Below are 13,037 nucleotides of genomic sequence, written 5' to 3'. Positions count from 1 at the left end.
CCTCTCAGAAGCAAGAGGCAGGGGCTCTGTGGGAGGGGACCACCCAGCTGGTGCAGAAGCCTGTGTCTAATGTGGAAATCGCCCCAACCTTTCCAGCAGGGTGTTGTTGGCATGGCCTGTGGCCAGAGGGGCAGTGTTAGTGGCCCCAGTGTGAAGCTGGGTGGGTTTGCGTTTGTGTGTGTGTACATCCTGTGTGCATACTTGTGTGTGCATCTGTGTCTGTGAACTGCCGAGGCCACCACAGGAACCAGCCCCCAACCCCACCCACAGCTGAGAAAACCCCTCTACCAAGCACAGCTGGTAGCGGTGCCCGGGGAACGTTCCTCACTCAGGCTTGTCCCTAAAGCCTGGAGATGGAGACTGGCCGCCAATAGCTGCCTCACAGGCTCCCTTGGCTCCAAGAGGAACCCAACTCCAGATGTGCAGAAACATTGGCCAAGAGCTTCGGAATCTGTCTTAGGCCCCAGTCCCAGCTGTCGGGGTTATTTCCTGCCTAGGAGCAGGGGGCGGGAACCGGCTCATCACAGGAGGCTGCAGCAACCCACCGTGCCCCTTAACCGCTGGAGGGTCTCCCCAGCTCCACCCACGCCCTGTGCCAACCCCCTGAAGCCTGGTAGTGCACTGGGCTAGCAGCAATGAGGCCTCCACAAGCAGTCCTGGACCGTCCAAACCAAGGACTGTGAAACCAGAGCTTGCCACGCCAGCCCCACAGGACCTGCCTGAGCTCTGGGATTTCCTGGGGAAGGCGGGGGCTCAGGGCACCTACATTCCTCATAAGATGGTAGGCCCTGGCCTCAGACTCTAGTTCAGTCTTGGTTTGGCCACTCCTCTGTGTGGCTTTGGGAAAGTTAAGTACCTAAAATTCACCTCCCAGGGAAGCTGGGAGGAGCCCAGGGTGCCCACGGGAGGACCACCTACCACCCATCCCCAGAGCCTGCTGAGCCCAGGCAGAGGCACTGTTAGGCTGCGGTGGGTAAGCAGGGCTGGTGGGTGGCTCTTGAAGCCTCAGGCCTGGGGCAGCAGCACGGCCCAAGGCTCTGGATGGCTGAATCTTCTCTTTGCCTTAGAAATGCCACACTTGATTACCAGCCTTCCTGTGCCAGCCTCCCACTGCTGGTGGCCTGCATATAACCAGGGCCACCAGGGCAGGAAGTTGGCTTGTCCACCCTGAAGCCACACATATGGAGTACATGGCTCCCCCTTCACCAGTCCCACTTCATTATGGAGCCTTCCTATACAACACCTTTCTTTGGCTCAGAGCACTGACTCCGAGGCACCCCTGAGCTCCCGAGAAATTGCTCTTCAGTCTCTATTTGCTCGAGGGGGTGGAAATCGTGTTGGCAGGGGCAGGAGCCAGGCTATGGAGTCCTGCAGACAGCACTGGCTGCATTTGCTTGGGTCTTGTTCTGGGCAGTGCCCACCTTCCTTTAGACACAGGACCACTTCCCAGCTGCATAGGCAGGGTGATAGGGGACTGGGCAGTCCAGAGTGACTCCGCAGGCCTTGTGCCCAGGGTATGAGTGGTCACAGGTTTCCTGAAAGAGGCAGGTAGGATCCTCTGCTTGGGTAGGAGGCCACGATGCCAGTCTTGTGACTCAAGCGGTCGCCAGAGGCCCCTATCAGGGGGACTAACAGGTTCCCACCCCAGACGTCCCCCAGCCTATGGATGACAGCTAATGGGGGAGCTCCTGAGGAGGATGGAAAGGAGAGGGTCAGCGGTGCTAGTCACAGCTCATGGTCTCTCCCAGCTGTGTGGTCGTGGTCCCAGCTTGAAAGAACATTTCTGAGCCTCAGCAGGGAAGGGGCAACCATCTGGTAGCCCCTGGTGGATTCATTTGACTCTCACAGTGAATTCCTAATGCCCAAAGATAGACCTGTGGTGGCGCAGTGGATAAAGCGTCGACCTGGAAATGCTGAGGTCGCCAGTTCGAAACCCTGAGCTTGCCTGGTCAAGGCACATATGGGAGTTGATGCTGCCAGCTCCTCCCCCCCCTTCTCTCTCTCTTGTCTCTCCCTCTCCTCTCTAAAATGAATAAAAAAAAAAAAAAGTCTGAATCTTTAGCTGGCTCAACCTCGCCTCTCTCTCCACCAGTGCTTGACCAGAATGACTCCCCAGTTCCTAGAAGTTGCTTGTTCTCAGTCCCTGCCCCCCCTCCCCGCCACCACCTGCTGTTTTCTGTATCCACTGTTCACCTTAGATGTGGCCTCTTCCAGGAAGGTCTCCCTGAACCTCCCACCCCTGGTCCGAGGTTCTCACTGTCCATTCCTGTCCCAGGACCTCTTGGCTCCCGGCCTGGGTCGCCCCCAGGGGGGTTGGGGTTAGCGTCGGGAGTGTGGACCGACCGAGGATGGCCGCGATGGGCCGGCCGCAGTATATATAGCCCAGGCGCTGCCCTCCCTAGGGCGCCTTTCGCCTCGCGGCGGATCTGGGGACGGACCGCGGAACCACAGACGCTCCGACAGACCAACGCGGCTGGCCGCGCCTCCGGGGTTTGGGGGCGCGGCGCTCGCGGAGGCATGCGCCCTGCTCCGCCCCCCGCCCGCGGAGCGCAGCCAGCCGAGAGGCGGGAGCGGAGCGCGGCGGTGACGGCGGCGCGCGCGGGGAGGGAGAACGGGAGGGAGGGGCGGCGGGGCCGCGTCGAGCCGAGCTGAGCGGAACGCTCCGGCCACGGGCGGCCGCCGCCAGGATGCTCCGGCCCTCGGGCCGCTCCACCGCCAGCCATTCCTGCTGTCCCCGGCGGCCTGCCCTCGGTCCAGGGGCACGGGAGCGGGAGCCGGAGGCGGGAGCAGCGAGCAAGAGCTGTGGGCGCCTGAACGCTGGGTGAGCGCAGCCGCCCTGGCTCGGGGGCTGGCGGGCGGGCGGAAGGACTCTGGGTGGGGAGGGGCTGTCGCGTCTGTGGTCGCGGCGTCTGTCCGAGGGGCCTCGGGCATTGCTTGGGGCTGCGCACCCTCCCAAACTTGGGGACCTTCGGGGTAACTTCCCCGGGGCTGGCCCCTTCCTTCGTCCCACAGCCTCCGGACTTAGCAGCTCCGCCCTGGGGTCTTGCTTGCAAGGGGCGGGGATGACCATTCTGAGTGGGGTCCTTACCCCTGCCCAGCGAAGGCCGTAGGGGCGTCTGGGGACCGCAGTCCCACCTGCGTCCGGCTCTCTGGCCGTCACTTGGGCGCGCCCTCGGGGCTGGGCAGGGCTGAGGGGCCCGCTGTGGGTTGGACTGGCAGGCGGGGTCGCAATGGGTCGTGCGAGGGGGGGGGGGGAGGGGAGATCTGAACACGGAGGAGTGAGGACCGCGGAAGTAGGGGGCGTGCCGGAGATGCGGAGGCGCCTCGGTACGATCCTGGGCGGCGGCAGGCCGAGCCTTGCGGGTCGGACCAACAGCCCTCGACGCGGTCGGAGAGCAGCCCGGGGCGGCCGACCAAGACCCGGGGAATCCTTTCAAGTTCTGGGTCTTCTTTGTTGCGCAATGGAGCCCTGGGGCCACGCGACATCATTGGCCGGAGGCCGTGACGTCACTCAGGGACCCTCCCGCAGACCTTGCAGAGGGTGTCTTCTGGGCTGGTCGGTCCTCAGATCTGTCACGCACACCTGTCTGTCGCCTGCCCTTGGACATGGCGGGGGGAGGATTTCCGTCCTGAAATGCTCTAGGGGTGCTTTGAGTGTGATGCAGGAGAAACTTCCCAGTTGGGGGTGGTGACGCCCTGGGTGCGGACCCCACTGGAGGGATCCCAGCCTGGGATCTGGCCCTAAGTATCCACTGTGGTGGAGAAAGAGCGGCAGGTGTGTGATCTGTGGTCACTATCCTGGAGGAAGGGGGACTCCCTGTTCCCACAGAGACACTCTGAATCTGGACATCTTGGTAACTCTCCCCACTCTCACTCTTGGGACATTCATTCGTCTCCCATCCCAGGATCACCACGCTCAGGAGTCCTGGCCCCAAACTGGCCTTCACACTTCCCTTCCTGTTTTGCACTGGGCTCCAAGCTGTGGTGTTCCCCTCTGCAGTCTGGGGACAGTGGGACCCACCCTGCAGCCGTAAAAGGCTCAGAAAGACCATCTTAACTCGAGAAACAAAAAAAGCCTTGTTCCCAAGCATTTTGAGGTTTGAGAGCCCAGGATATTTTTGTCAGGCAGATGGACTTTGGATCCTCACTCGGGCACATACTAGCTTGGGCAAATGGCTTTACTTTTCTCTGCCTCTGCTTGACCACCTATAAAATGAGGATGATGACATTATCCAGGACACAGAATCACTGGGGTGCTCACTGCGGAGCGGAGGGCGAATGCCTGTTCACAGGAGGATGCTTCCTCCTTTCCCCCACAGGGCAGGTTCCCCTGCCTGCAGACCTAAAGCCCCGCCCTGCAGCAAGGCACCGTTAATGCTGGTGGAGGGGATCACCTGGCACGTGAAGGCCTGTGCCAGTGCCAGTGGGGTATGGCTCCTTCCCCAACACCCAGCCCCAGGGTCACAGGTGTCAGACAACCTGCTTTGGGCATCTCAGGGAAGGCCTCCCAATTGGCTGACCGAGGCGGCCCAGTGCAGGCAGGGAAGGGGAAGAGTGCTGGCCTACCAGGTGCGTGCCGAATCTAGTTTCCTATTTGGTAACTCGGAGATCACTGGCATCTGCAGCCTCTGGAGTGCAGGAGCACGCACACTCTGCCCACTCTGGACCCCTACCAGGCACCCACACAGCTGGGGACAGCCCTATGGCCTTCTTACCCCCAAAGTTGGGCTGTCCCCAAGTGCTGGGTGGGGAGACTGTGTGCCTGCCTGCAGATCTGAAGTCACCCACGCCTGCAAGCCCTGTGTCTTAGTCCTTAAGACACAGCATAGCTCCATGAGCTGGGAGGGCCTTAGGACAGACATCTACGAGGCAAGTATCTATTGAGCGCTTACTGTGTGTCTGGCTCCATTCTAAGCACTTTCCCTGGCATAGCTTATTGACTACCCACAATGCTTTTCAAGGAAAGGACTATCATGTCCAGCTTACAGATAAGAAAACCAAAGCTCGGCTGTGCCAGGTAACGGGTAGGGAGCTGGAGCTGGACTCGAGCAACTCTTAGCCCACACTGTGTGGCCTCTGTATGCTGAGGTCAAGGAGGTTTGCCGGACTCAGGAATGGCTAGTTGGAAGTTCCGACAGGGCCACCCCCCTCCCACACTGGGTTTGGGGTGGAGCAGGGAAGGCCATTCTGCCAGTAGAAGCCTCATGTTTGAGGAGGAAGTCCCTGCCCCCTGAAGTCCCCCAAGCTCCTTAGGAGGCAAGGGGCACTGGTGTTTCCAGAATGGACTCCTCCCCCGGGCCAAGGGTCTGGGCAGGCGCACAACAGAGTCACGTGGGTGAATGAAGCACATCCCTCAGAGGTCCCTTGGTGTCCTGGGGGGGGGGGGGGTCAGGTCACAGACCAAAAAGAACTTTAGACAAGACCAGCATAGGGGCCTGGCCATGTGGGCAGTGTGTGTCCTCTGCTTGAGCGCCAGGGTCCTGCAGTGGCCTGTCCGTCCCGAGCTGGAACAGTCCCTGGGGATCACGTGGCTCTCTGGTACTGGGGGCCCCCATAAGTGTTGGGGCAGAAGTGCAGCCAGTGAGCCTAAACGGCTTCCAGGTGAGAAGATGCAAGTGTAGACAGAGCACACTGTGGGCCTGCACTTGGCATATGCATCTCCCCACACTGCCCGCTCCAGCTGTGGCAGAGGGGCCTGTCATCGGGGCCTCACATCAGAGATCAGAGGGACAGGCCACCGCTCCCCACAGGAGGCAGCTGAGGGCTGCTGGCTGGGGAGGGGGAGGGAAGACTCACCGTACTGCCCTCCAGCGGGATAGGGTGCTTCCCCAATGCGCACCTCCTGCCCAGCATCCTGTGTTCACAGGCTGTCAATAGTTCCTCCTTGGGTCAAGGTCTGGTCCCTGGGCGGTGCCCAAGGCATCTGCAGCGTACCACTGACCACCACCCAGAGCACCCACTGTGTGTAAGACCCGCCCACCCCAGCCTCTCCCTGGAGGGAGTATCATTGTCCCATTACAGTGTAGGACATGGGCGCAGGGAGCTTGCTAGAACCACACAGCTAGAATGCTGGAGCCTGTGATAGTATGGGGGGGCCCTCTGGGGACTCACCTGGGCACAGCAGGCAGCCCTGTCCCAGGGTGGGTGTGAAAGTGGTCACCAGGTCACCCTTCCTCACAGTGGAGGGTTGGGAGACTCACCCTCCCAGGCACATCCTCCTTTTGCCAAGTGAAGCGGAACAGATTGGGGTGAGGGCTCCCAAGTGCCTGGGGAAGACTTGCAGTGGCTGTCCTAGGATTTGAGGATGTTGGCGGGTGAGGGGGTACCAGGGCCATGGCACACACAAGGCCAGAAGGCCCATCTGGGCCCAACCTGGCTGGTTCCCTGAGGGTGCAGGTGGCTTGGAAAGAAGCCCAGATTTCATGCTTTGACCAGAAATGGCTGGAAGTGAGGAAATGTGCCCTTGTTAGACACCTCGTGTACATTCCTTGGGGTGCCAGGGACATGGGCAAGAGGCCCCAGAGAGGAGAGTGAAGCAGCCCATCCCAAACCCGGACCAGACAGGTGATGGCACAGTGGGGGAACCTCTCCATCTCTCACTCTCAGGAGCCCCATGCTGTAGCCAGAGGGGTTGTCACTGAATATTCACTGGCTTCTCCCCCACTGCAGATGCTCATGGTCCTTGGCGTCCCCGGCCCCCCAGGTGTGAGGACTGCTGCTTGGAGCTGAGGCCTGGCTCCAAGGAGGATGCCCGAGCTGCCTGCCAGCTCCTGTCTGCACCATGAGTGATGAGCGGCGGCCGCCTGGCAGTGCCGTGGGCTGGCTGGCGTGTGGAGGCCTCTCCCTGCTGGCCAACGCCTGGGGCATTCTCAGCGTGGGTGCCAAGCAGAAGAAGTGGAAGCCTCTGGAGTTCCTGCTGTGCACACTCGCGGCCACCCACATGCTCAACGTGGCAGTGCCCATTGCCACTTATGCGGTGGTGCAGCTGCGGCGCCAGCGCCCCGACTACGAGTGGAACGAGGGCCTCTGCAAAGTTTTCGTCTCCACCTTCTACACGCTCACCTTGGCCACCTGCTTCTCGGTCACCTCCCTGTCCTACCACCGCATGTGGATGGTTCGCTGGCCGGTCAACTACCGGTGAGCTCCCGGCATGTGCACGTGTCCACTTGAATGCCTGCTGCTCTTGGAGGGGGGCACCCGTGGGCATGGACACAAAGACCACCCGGTGTACTGATGTGCATGAGGCCCTTGGTGTGCTGGCATGCCCCACGTGGGGTACCACACCTGTGTTGTGCTGGGGGAGGGCAGGGAGGCTCAGGAGGGGCTGCTCTGGGCAGCGGGGCTGCACACGTTAGGATGCGTGGGTGTGCAGTGTCCAGGGCAGACATGCTTTCGGGTGACGGGCACACAACATAAGCAAGAGCTCAAATGCTATAGAGATGTTCACCTGAAACCTATGTACTCTTACTGATCCATGTCACCCCATTAAATTAAATTTCTAAATAAAAATTTTTAAGGAAATGCTTGATCAGAGGTTGTGTGACAATGTGTACGAGTGTCTCTGGTGCAAGGGACAAAGCCCCAATGCTGGTTGTGGCATGCCTGTGATGTCCTGGGGGCCAGGGCCATTGGGAATCCTCTGCAGGTCCCCAGGGACCTGGGCAGACTCTGTGAGTGACCCCGGGTCCCTCTGTCCTACCCCCACCCCATTTCAGGCTGAGCAATGCCAAGAAGCAGGCGGTGCACACAGTCATGGGCATCTGGATGGTGTCTTTCATCCTTTCGGCTCTGCCCGCTGTTGGCTGGCACGACACGAGCGAGCGCTTCTACACCCACGGCTGCCGCTTCATCGTGGCTGAGATTGGCCTGGGCTTTGGTGTATGCTTCCTGCTCCTTGTGGGAGGCAGTGTGGCCATGGGCATGGTCTGCACAGCCATCTCCCTTTTCCAGACGCTGGCTGTGCGGGCAGGGCGCCGGGCGGACCGCCGGGCCTTCACAGTGCCCACCATCGTGGTCGAGGACGCAGAGGGCAAGCGCCGCTCCTCCATCGATGGCTCCGAGCCCGCCAAGACCTCGCTGCAGATCACGGGCCTGGTGGCCACCATCGTTTTCATCTACGACTGCCTCATGGGTTTCCCTGTGCTGGTGGGTGAGCCGGTTGGCTGCGGGGAGCTTGTCAGGAGTTGTGGGCTTTGGGACAGTCCTGGGGCAGGTGCAGTGCTGGCATTACGCAGTTGAATCCTCATCCCCAGTCCTTTGAGGGTGGCATTCCCTGCATCCCCATTTTACAGGCTTGGAAACCAAGGTTCAGAGAGGTAAATAACCCTAAGTCAGGGCAGTCGTGGTGGGACTTGCACTCACCTCAGGTAACTTCACAGCCAGGTAGGGTCTTTCTGCCACATTGCAGGGGACTTCCTTACCTGAATGAGGCCCATTCAGTACAGAGGGTGTGGCCTGTGGGGTAACGTGCCCACAGGCTCCCTGTTGGGTCTAGGTCCTAGGATGTACAGAGTGTGGCAGAGCTGTCTTTGGTCCTGAAGTAGAAGGCAGGGCAGGTTTTGAATGTCTGTTGGGGAGTGACTTGATCCCAGGGGCTGAGGAAGGTCAAGGTGAGGGCTGCTCTGAGGAAGGCCCTGCCAACAGGGGCCAAAGTCCAGCAAGGGGTCCTGCCCATGAGCCTGGGTCTGGCCTGAGAATGAGGTCTGGACCCAGTAGCCAAGGCTTGCCACCCATGGGTCTCTAGCCCTGCCTCCTGAAGGGCCTGTAGCCAGATAGAGAGGGTTGTAGGGACAGGGAGCAGCCCGAGGTTTCATCCAAGCAGCTGGGTAGGGCTGTGTCCTTGAAGACATTGTAAGACATGCTCAAGAAGGTGACGGGTGGGGTGGCAGCCTCATGGTCAGGGACACAGCCCCTAGCCACCTCTTGCTCCACTTTCGGTAAGTCCAGTACCCCCTAGGTATGGGGTCCTCCTGTGTACAGTGGGACCCGGCATTCCTCATCTCTGTGCTGAGGGAGGGAAGGAGTGTGTATGAAATTGCCCCCAGCTTCTCTTTAAGGCTGGAAAAGGGGTGCCATTTGTGGAGCCCACTCTGTGCTGCAGGCCTGGTACAGTGTCTGGACCTTTGGCTTCACCCAGTGGGGTGTTCTTGGCCCATTTCACAGATGAAGAAACTGAGCCCCCCCCGAGAAGTTCAGCACGTTTCTGAGGGGCATGCAGCTTGCGTGGCAGGACCACGTTATATCTGTGTCAGACCCTCTTCCTCTCTGATGGGGGAATATCAAAATATCACTCTGGGCGGGTGAGTAGAGAGGAGGAATGAGGTACCCTGTATGGTGACCCAAAGGCCACCTGGCTGGACCCTCTGATCCTCAGAAATTGCTCTGATTCTCCATCTCTGGGGTCCAAGGCCTAGACCCCAGAGTAGGGACAGGGCCAAGGAGGCCACTGGCCATGCAGAAGTGAAAAGGGCAGAATGATCCCTGAACTGGGACCTGGTTCTCCAAGCCTGTTTCCTCTTCCCCTAAAGGGGGTGGTAATCCATGCTCCCATCTCTGTCCTCAGGCAGTCATGAGGGTAACATGAAGGTAGATATGCCCAGTACCTCCTGGTACACTACAAAGGGCCATGTGCACTCGGGGCCGTGACTTTATCTCAGCAGCCAGGAGTTCTCAGTGGGCAGCGACTTCTACCCTCACACTCGGGCTCTCTCCTGCCCTAGAGCCTAGAGTTCTGTCTGCCTCCACCTCCTGTCCTCCGGCAGGTGGGCAGTCAGACCTGCATTCTAGACGGGAGAACTGAGTCTGAGAGGGGAAGCTATGTGTTGGGGGTCCTGCCGGGTGCCAGGCTGAGTGCTGTGCCCACAGGTGGTAAGCTTCAGCAGCCTGCGGGCAGACGCCTCGGCGCCCTGGATGGCGCTCTGTATGCTGTGGTGCTCAGTGACCCAGGCCCTCTTGCTGCCCATATTCCTCTGGGCCTGCGACCGCTACCGTGCCGACCTCAAGGCCATCTGGGAGAAGTGCATGGCCCTCATGTCCAACGATGAGGATTCGGACGATGGTGAGGATTCTCGGAGAGTGGCCCCTGAGGAGAGGGACCCCTGGGTGAGGTCACTAGAGTCATTGGGATAACAGCTGTAAGGTGACCACCCCATGGCACTGAGGTGAACCCATTGTCAATTGCTAGACACCACTTGTATTACCCCCAAATGTGCTTGAATCCCTAAGGGACCCAAGTGTCCCATAGGGCATTCTCTCCCACTTGACTGTCCCAGAAAGTAGCTGTGGACGCCAGACTGCATGTGTTCCAAGCTTCCTACCTTAGGGTCCCCAGTGGCTCCTGCAGATCCAGGTCTCCTCTCCCCAAGCAATGACAATGGTATCCTAAGCTTTAATCTTGCTACATGCCAGGCACTGTCAGCCCTTTGGGTGCATTAATTCCCCCCTAAGTTCATGAGGTAACCTCAGGTTGTACCCCCGTTGATGAGGCAACTGGCTCAGTGTGTGACCTTCCCTGATCCCACAGCTAAAATGTGGCAGAGCCAGAATCTAAACCCAGGACCCTGCCCTTTCTCTTTTTCCACTAACCAGCCCTTTGCCCTGTGCATGCCTGATGGGGGTCCCGGAGCTCACTCGCTGATGCCCCCAAGTTTCTATGGCCCTGAATTTCTGCTCCACCCTGCAGATACCAGCCTGGAGGGTGGCATGCCCCCGGACCTGATGCTGGAGCGCTCCCTTGACTACAGCTATGGGGGTGACTTTGTGGCCCTCGACAGGATGGCCAACTATGAGCTGTCCCTAGAGGGGGGCCTGCCCCAGTTCTACCCTCTGGGGCCCTTGCAAGAGGACAAGATGCAGTACCTGCAGGTAGGGGAAGGGCAGGGCTGCGAATGTGTGCGCTGGGGCGGTGGTGGGGGCTGCCGCCAACCTTTCCCAGACCTTCCCCCTCTGAGCTTGTCTCAGGGCCAGGCTCGGAGCTTGTGCAGCTGGGGTCCCCCAGTCCTTATCCTCGTGTTCCCATGTGCTCTGGGAGAGTGGCCCATCTGACGCCTGTTATATTCTTGGGGCTCAGCACCCCACTCAAGGGGTCTTCTCCCCAACCACCCAAGATACAGATGACAACACTTAGACTCGAAGATCGACAGGAGCCCTTAAGAGAACCAGGGGGCTCCGCCCCAGATGTCGTTGCTGACCCACAAGCCGCCCGCGTGGGGACGCATGGGTCCCTGTTTTCCAGGAGGGCAGCCCAGGTTAACCCCGCCGTTCCTGACAGGTGCCGCCCACGCGACGCTTCTCTCAAGACGATGCGGACCTGTGGGCCAGCGTCCCGCTGCCCGCCTTCCTGCCGCGCTGGGGTTCCGGCGAGGACCTGGCCGCCCTGGTGCTGCCTGCCGGGCCCGCCCGGCGCCGCGACAGCCTGCTGGCCTTCGCGGAGGAGGCGCCCCCGTTCCGCCCGCGCCGCCGCTCGGCCGAGAGCCTGCTGTCGCTGCGCCCTCTGGCCCTGGACGGCGGCCCGCGCCGCTCCCGCACCTCGCCCCCCAGCAGCCCGCGCCACCGTCCCGGCCCGGGCGCCCGCTCCGCCTCGGCCTCGCTGCTGCCCGACGCCTTCGCCCTGACCGCCTTCGAGCGCGAGCCGCATGCCCTGCGCCGCCCGCCCGCCCCGCCGGCGCTCTTCCCCGCGCGCGGCCCCGACGCCGCCGGCCACGCCCAGCCCGCCGAGGACGCGGCGCCCCCTGCCGGTGCCGGCGCGCCGCGGAGTCCCGGGCCGCGCTCGTCCGCGCATGCGCACGTCCGCTCCCTGCGGACGGCTCTGAGCGCGTCGTGGGGCGAGCCCGCCGGCCTCCGTGCGGCGGGCGCGGGCGGCGGCAGCACCAGCAGCTTCCTGAGCTCGCCGTCGGAGTCCTCAGGCTACGTCACGCTGCACTCGGACTCGCTGGGCTCCGCGACCTAGAGGTCACCCGCAGGGTCAAAGCCCCAGAGATGCCACGGGGCCCGGCCGCACTGAGTCCGCCAAGGCACCGGGACGTGCGCCAGCCCCACCTGGGCGGAAGGGCACAGCGTTGTCGCCCAGGGAAGCAGGCATTGCCTAGGGGCGACAGCTGGCCTGGACGACTGTGCTAGCCACATCATCTCTGGGGCACACACAGTGAGGGTGGGATTGGGTCAAGACTGGCTCTGCACATGCCCAGCTCCGGGACCGGGACCACTGGGCCGGGGTGGGCGAGCCCGGGGACAGGGCCACCACCAGACGGAACAAAGCCCAGCTCTACAAAAGGGGTGCCACCAGACTACACCCGGCTTTCCACTCTGCACTAGAACTGCCTCATCTCAGGCGGTGGGGTACAGAGGGTCTCTAAGCACAGGGGCCTTCGGAGCCCAAACAAGTTTTCAAAGCAGGGTCTCCCTGCTGACCCATTCTGCCGCTGATTCTCCACCTGTGACGAGCAGGTAACCATGTTAACTCTCAGGACTGAAGAAGTCTGCTGGTCCGAGTGCCCTGGAGTGGCTAGGGCCTGAGAGGTAGTCTAGGGCCCTCCCTGGGTCTTTTGTGGAGATCAGTCTTCAGTGTGTGGCCTGGTATGGCCCCAGGCCTGAGACTTCCTACTCTCAGTGCCCCTGGCCAGCTCGGGAATTTACTCCACACCCCAACTAAAGCACAACACTTTGGCACCATGACCATTGGCACTACATACCCCTTGCCCCATTACCGCCCTCATTCTCATTACCGCCCACCACGTCAGCCACCTCTGTGACTCCCACCATGAAGGTTGTGGGTACATAGTAGGAAGGACTGAAGCAAAGGAGTGGGCTTCCTGATTCTAGTGCCCACCCAGGCCTCATTTCCTACCCTGCAGGTTTGGTTAGAAGGGATCCTGGCCTACAGAACCTCCCCCGGCCTGGGTTTAAGGCCTGGTTTCTAGCGAGGGTCCTCCCCAACCCTGTGGGAAAGGCTCTTCTTTGCTTTCCTTCCTGGCAAACCCTTTGCAGGACTGGGCTTTGGCATGGGCCCTGGGGAGGAGCCTGCTGAGCCTTCTGTTGGG

General features: G+C 61.0%; 1 protein-coding gene across 1 annotated transcript; it reads left to right on the top strand.

Moving 5' to 3' along the window:
• The first annotated feature begins 2,659 nt into the window (after window positions 1-2,659).
• Window positions 2,660-12,040, top strand: GPR153 (G protein-coupled receptor 153). Its single transcript, XM_066374904.1, has 6 exons — window positions 2,660-2,821; window positions 6,670-7,137; window positions 7,716-8,145; window positions 9,865-10,057; window positions 10,682-10,863; window positions 11,270-12,040. The coding sequence occupies exons 2-6, from the start codon at window positions 6,782-6,784 to the stop codon at window positions 11,945-11,947; spliced, it is 1,839 nt and encodes a 612-aa protein (XP_066231001.1). The 5' UTR covers window positions 2,660-2,821; window positions 6,670-6,781; the 3' UTR covers window positions 11,948-12,040.
• Window positions 12,041-13,037: the final 997 nt, after the last annotated feature.

This window comes from Saccopteryx leptura, chromosome 3 (assembly GCF_036850995.1).
Source record: "Saccopteryx leptura isolate mSacLep1 chromosome 3, mSacLep1_pri_phased_curated, whole genome shotgun sequence".
Taxonomy (NCBI): domain Eukaryota; kingdom Metazoa; phylum Chordata; class Mammalia; order Chiroptera; family Emballonuridae; genus Saccopteryx; species Saccopteryx leptura.
Note: the sequence above shows the minus strand (reverse complement) of the source record. Positions and strands in the feature narration are given on the sequence as shown.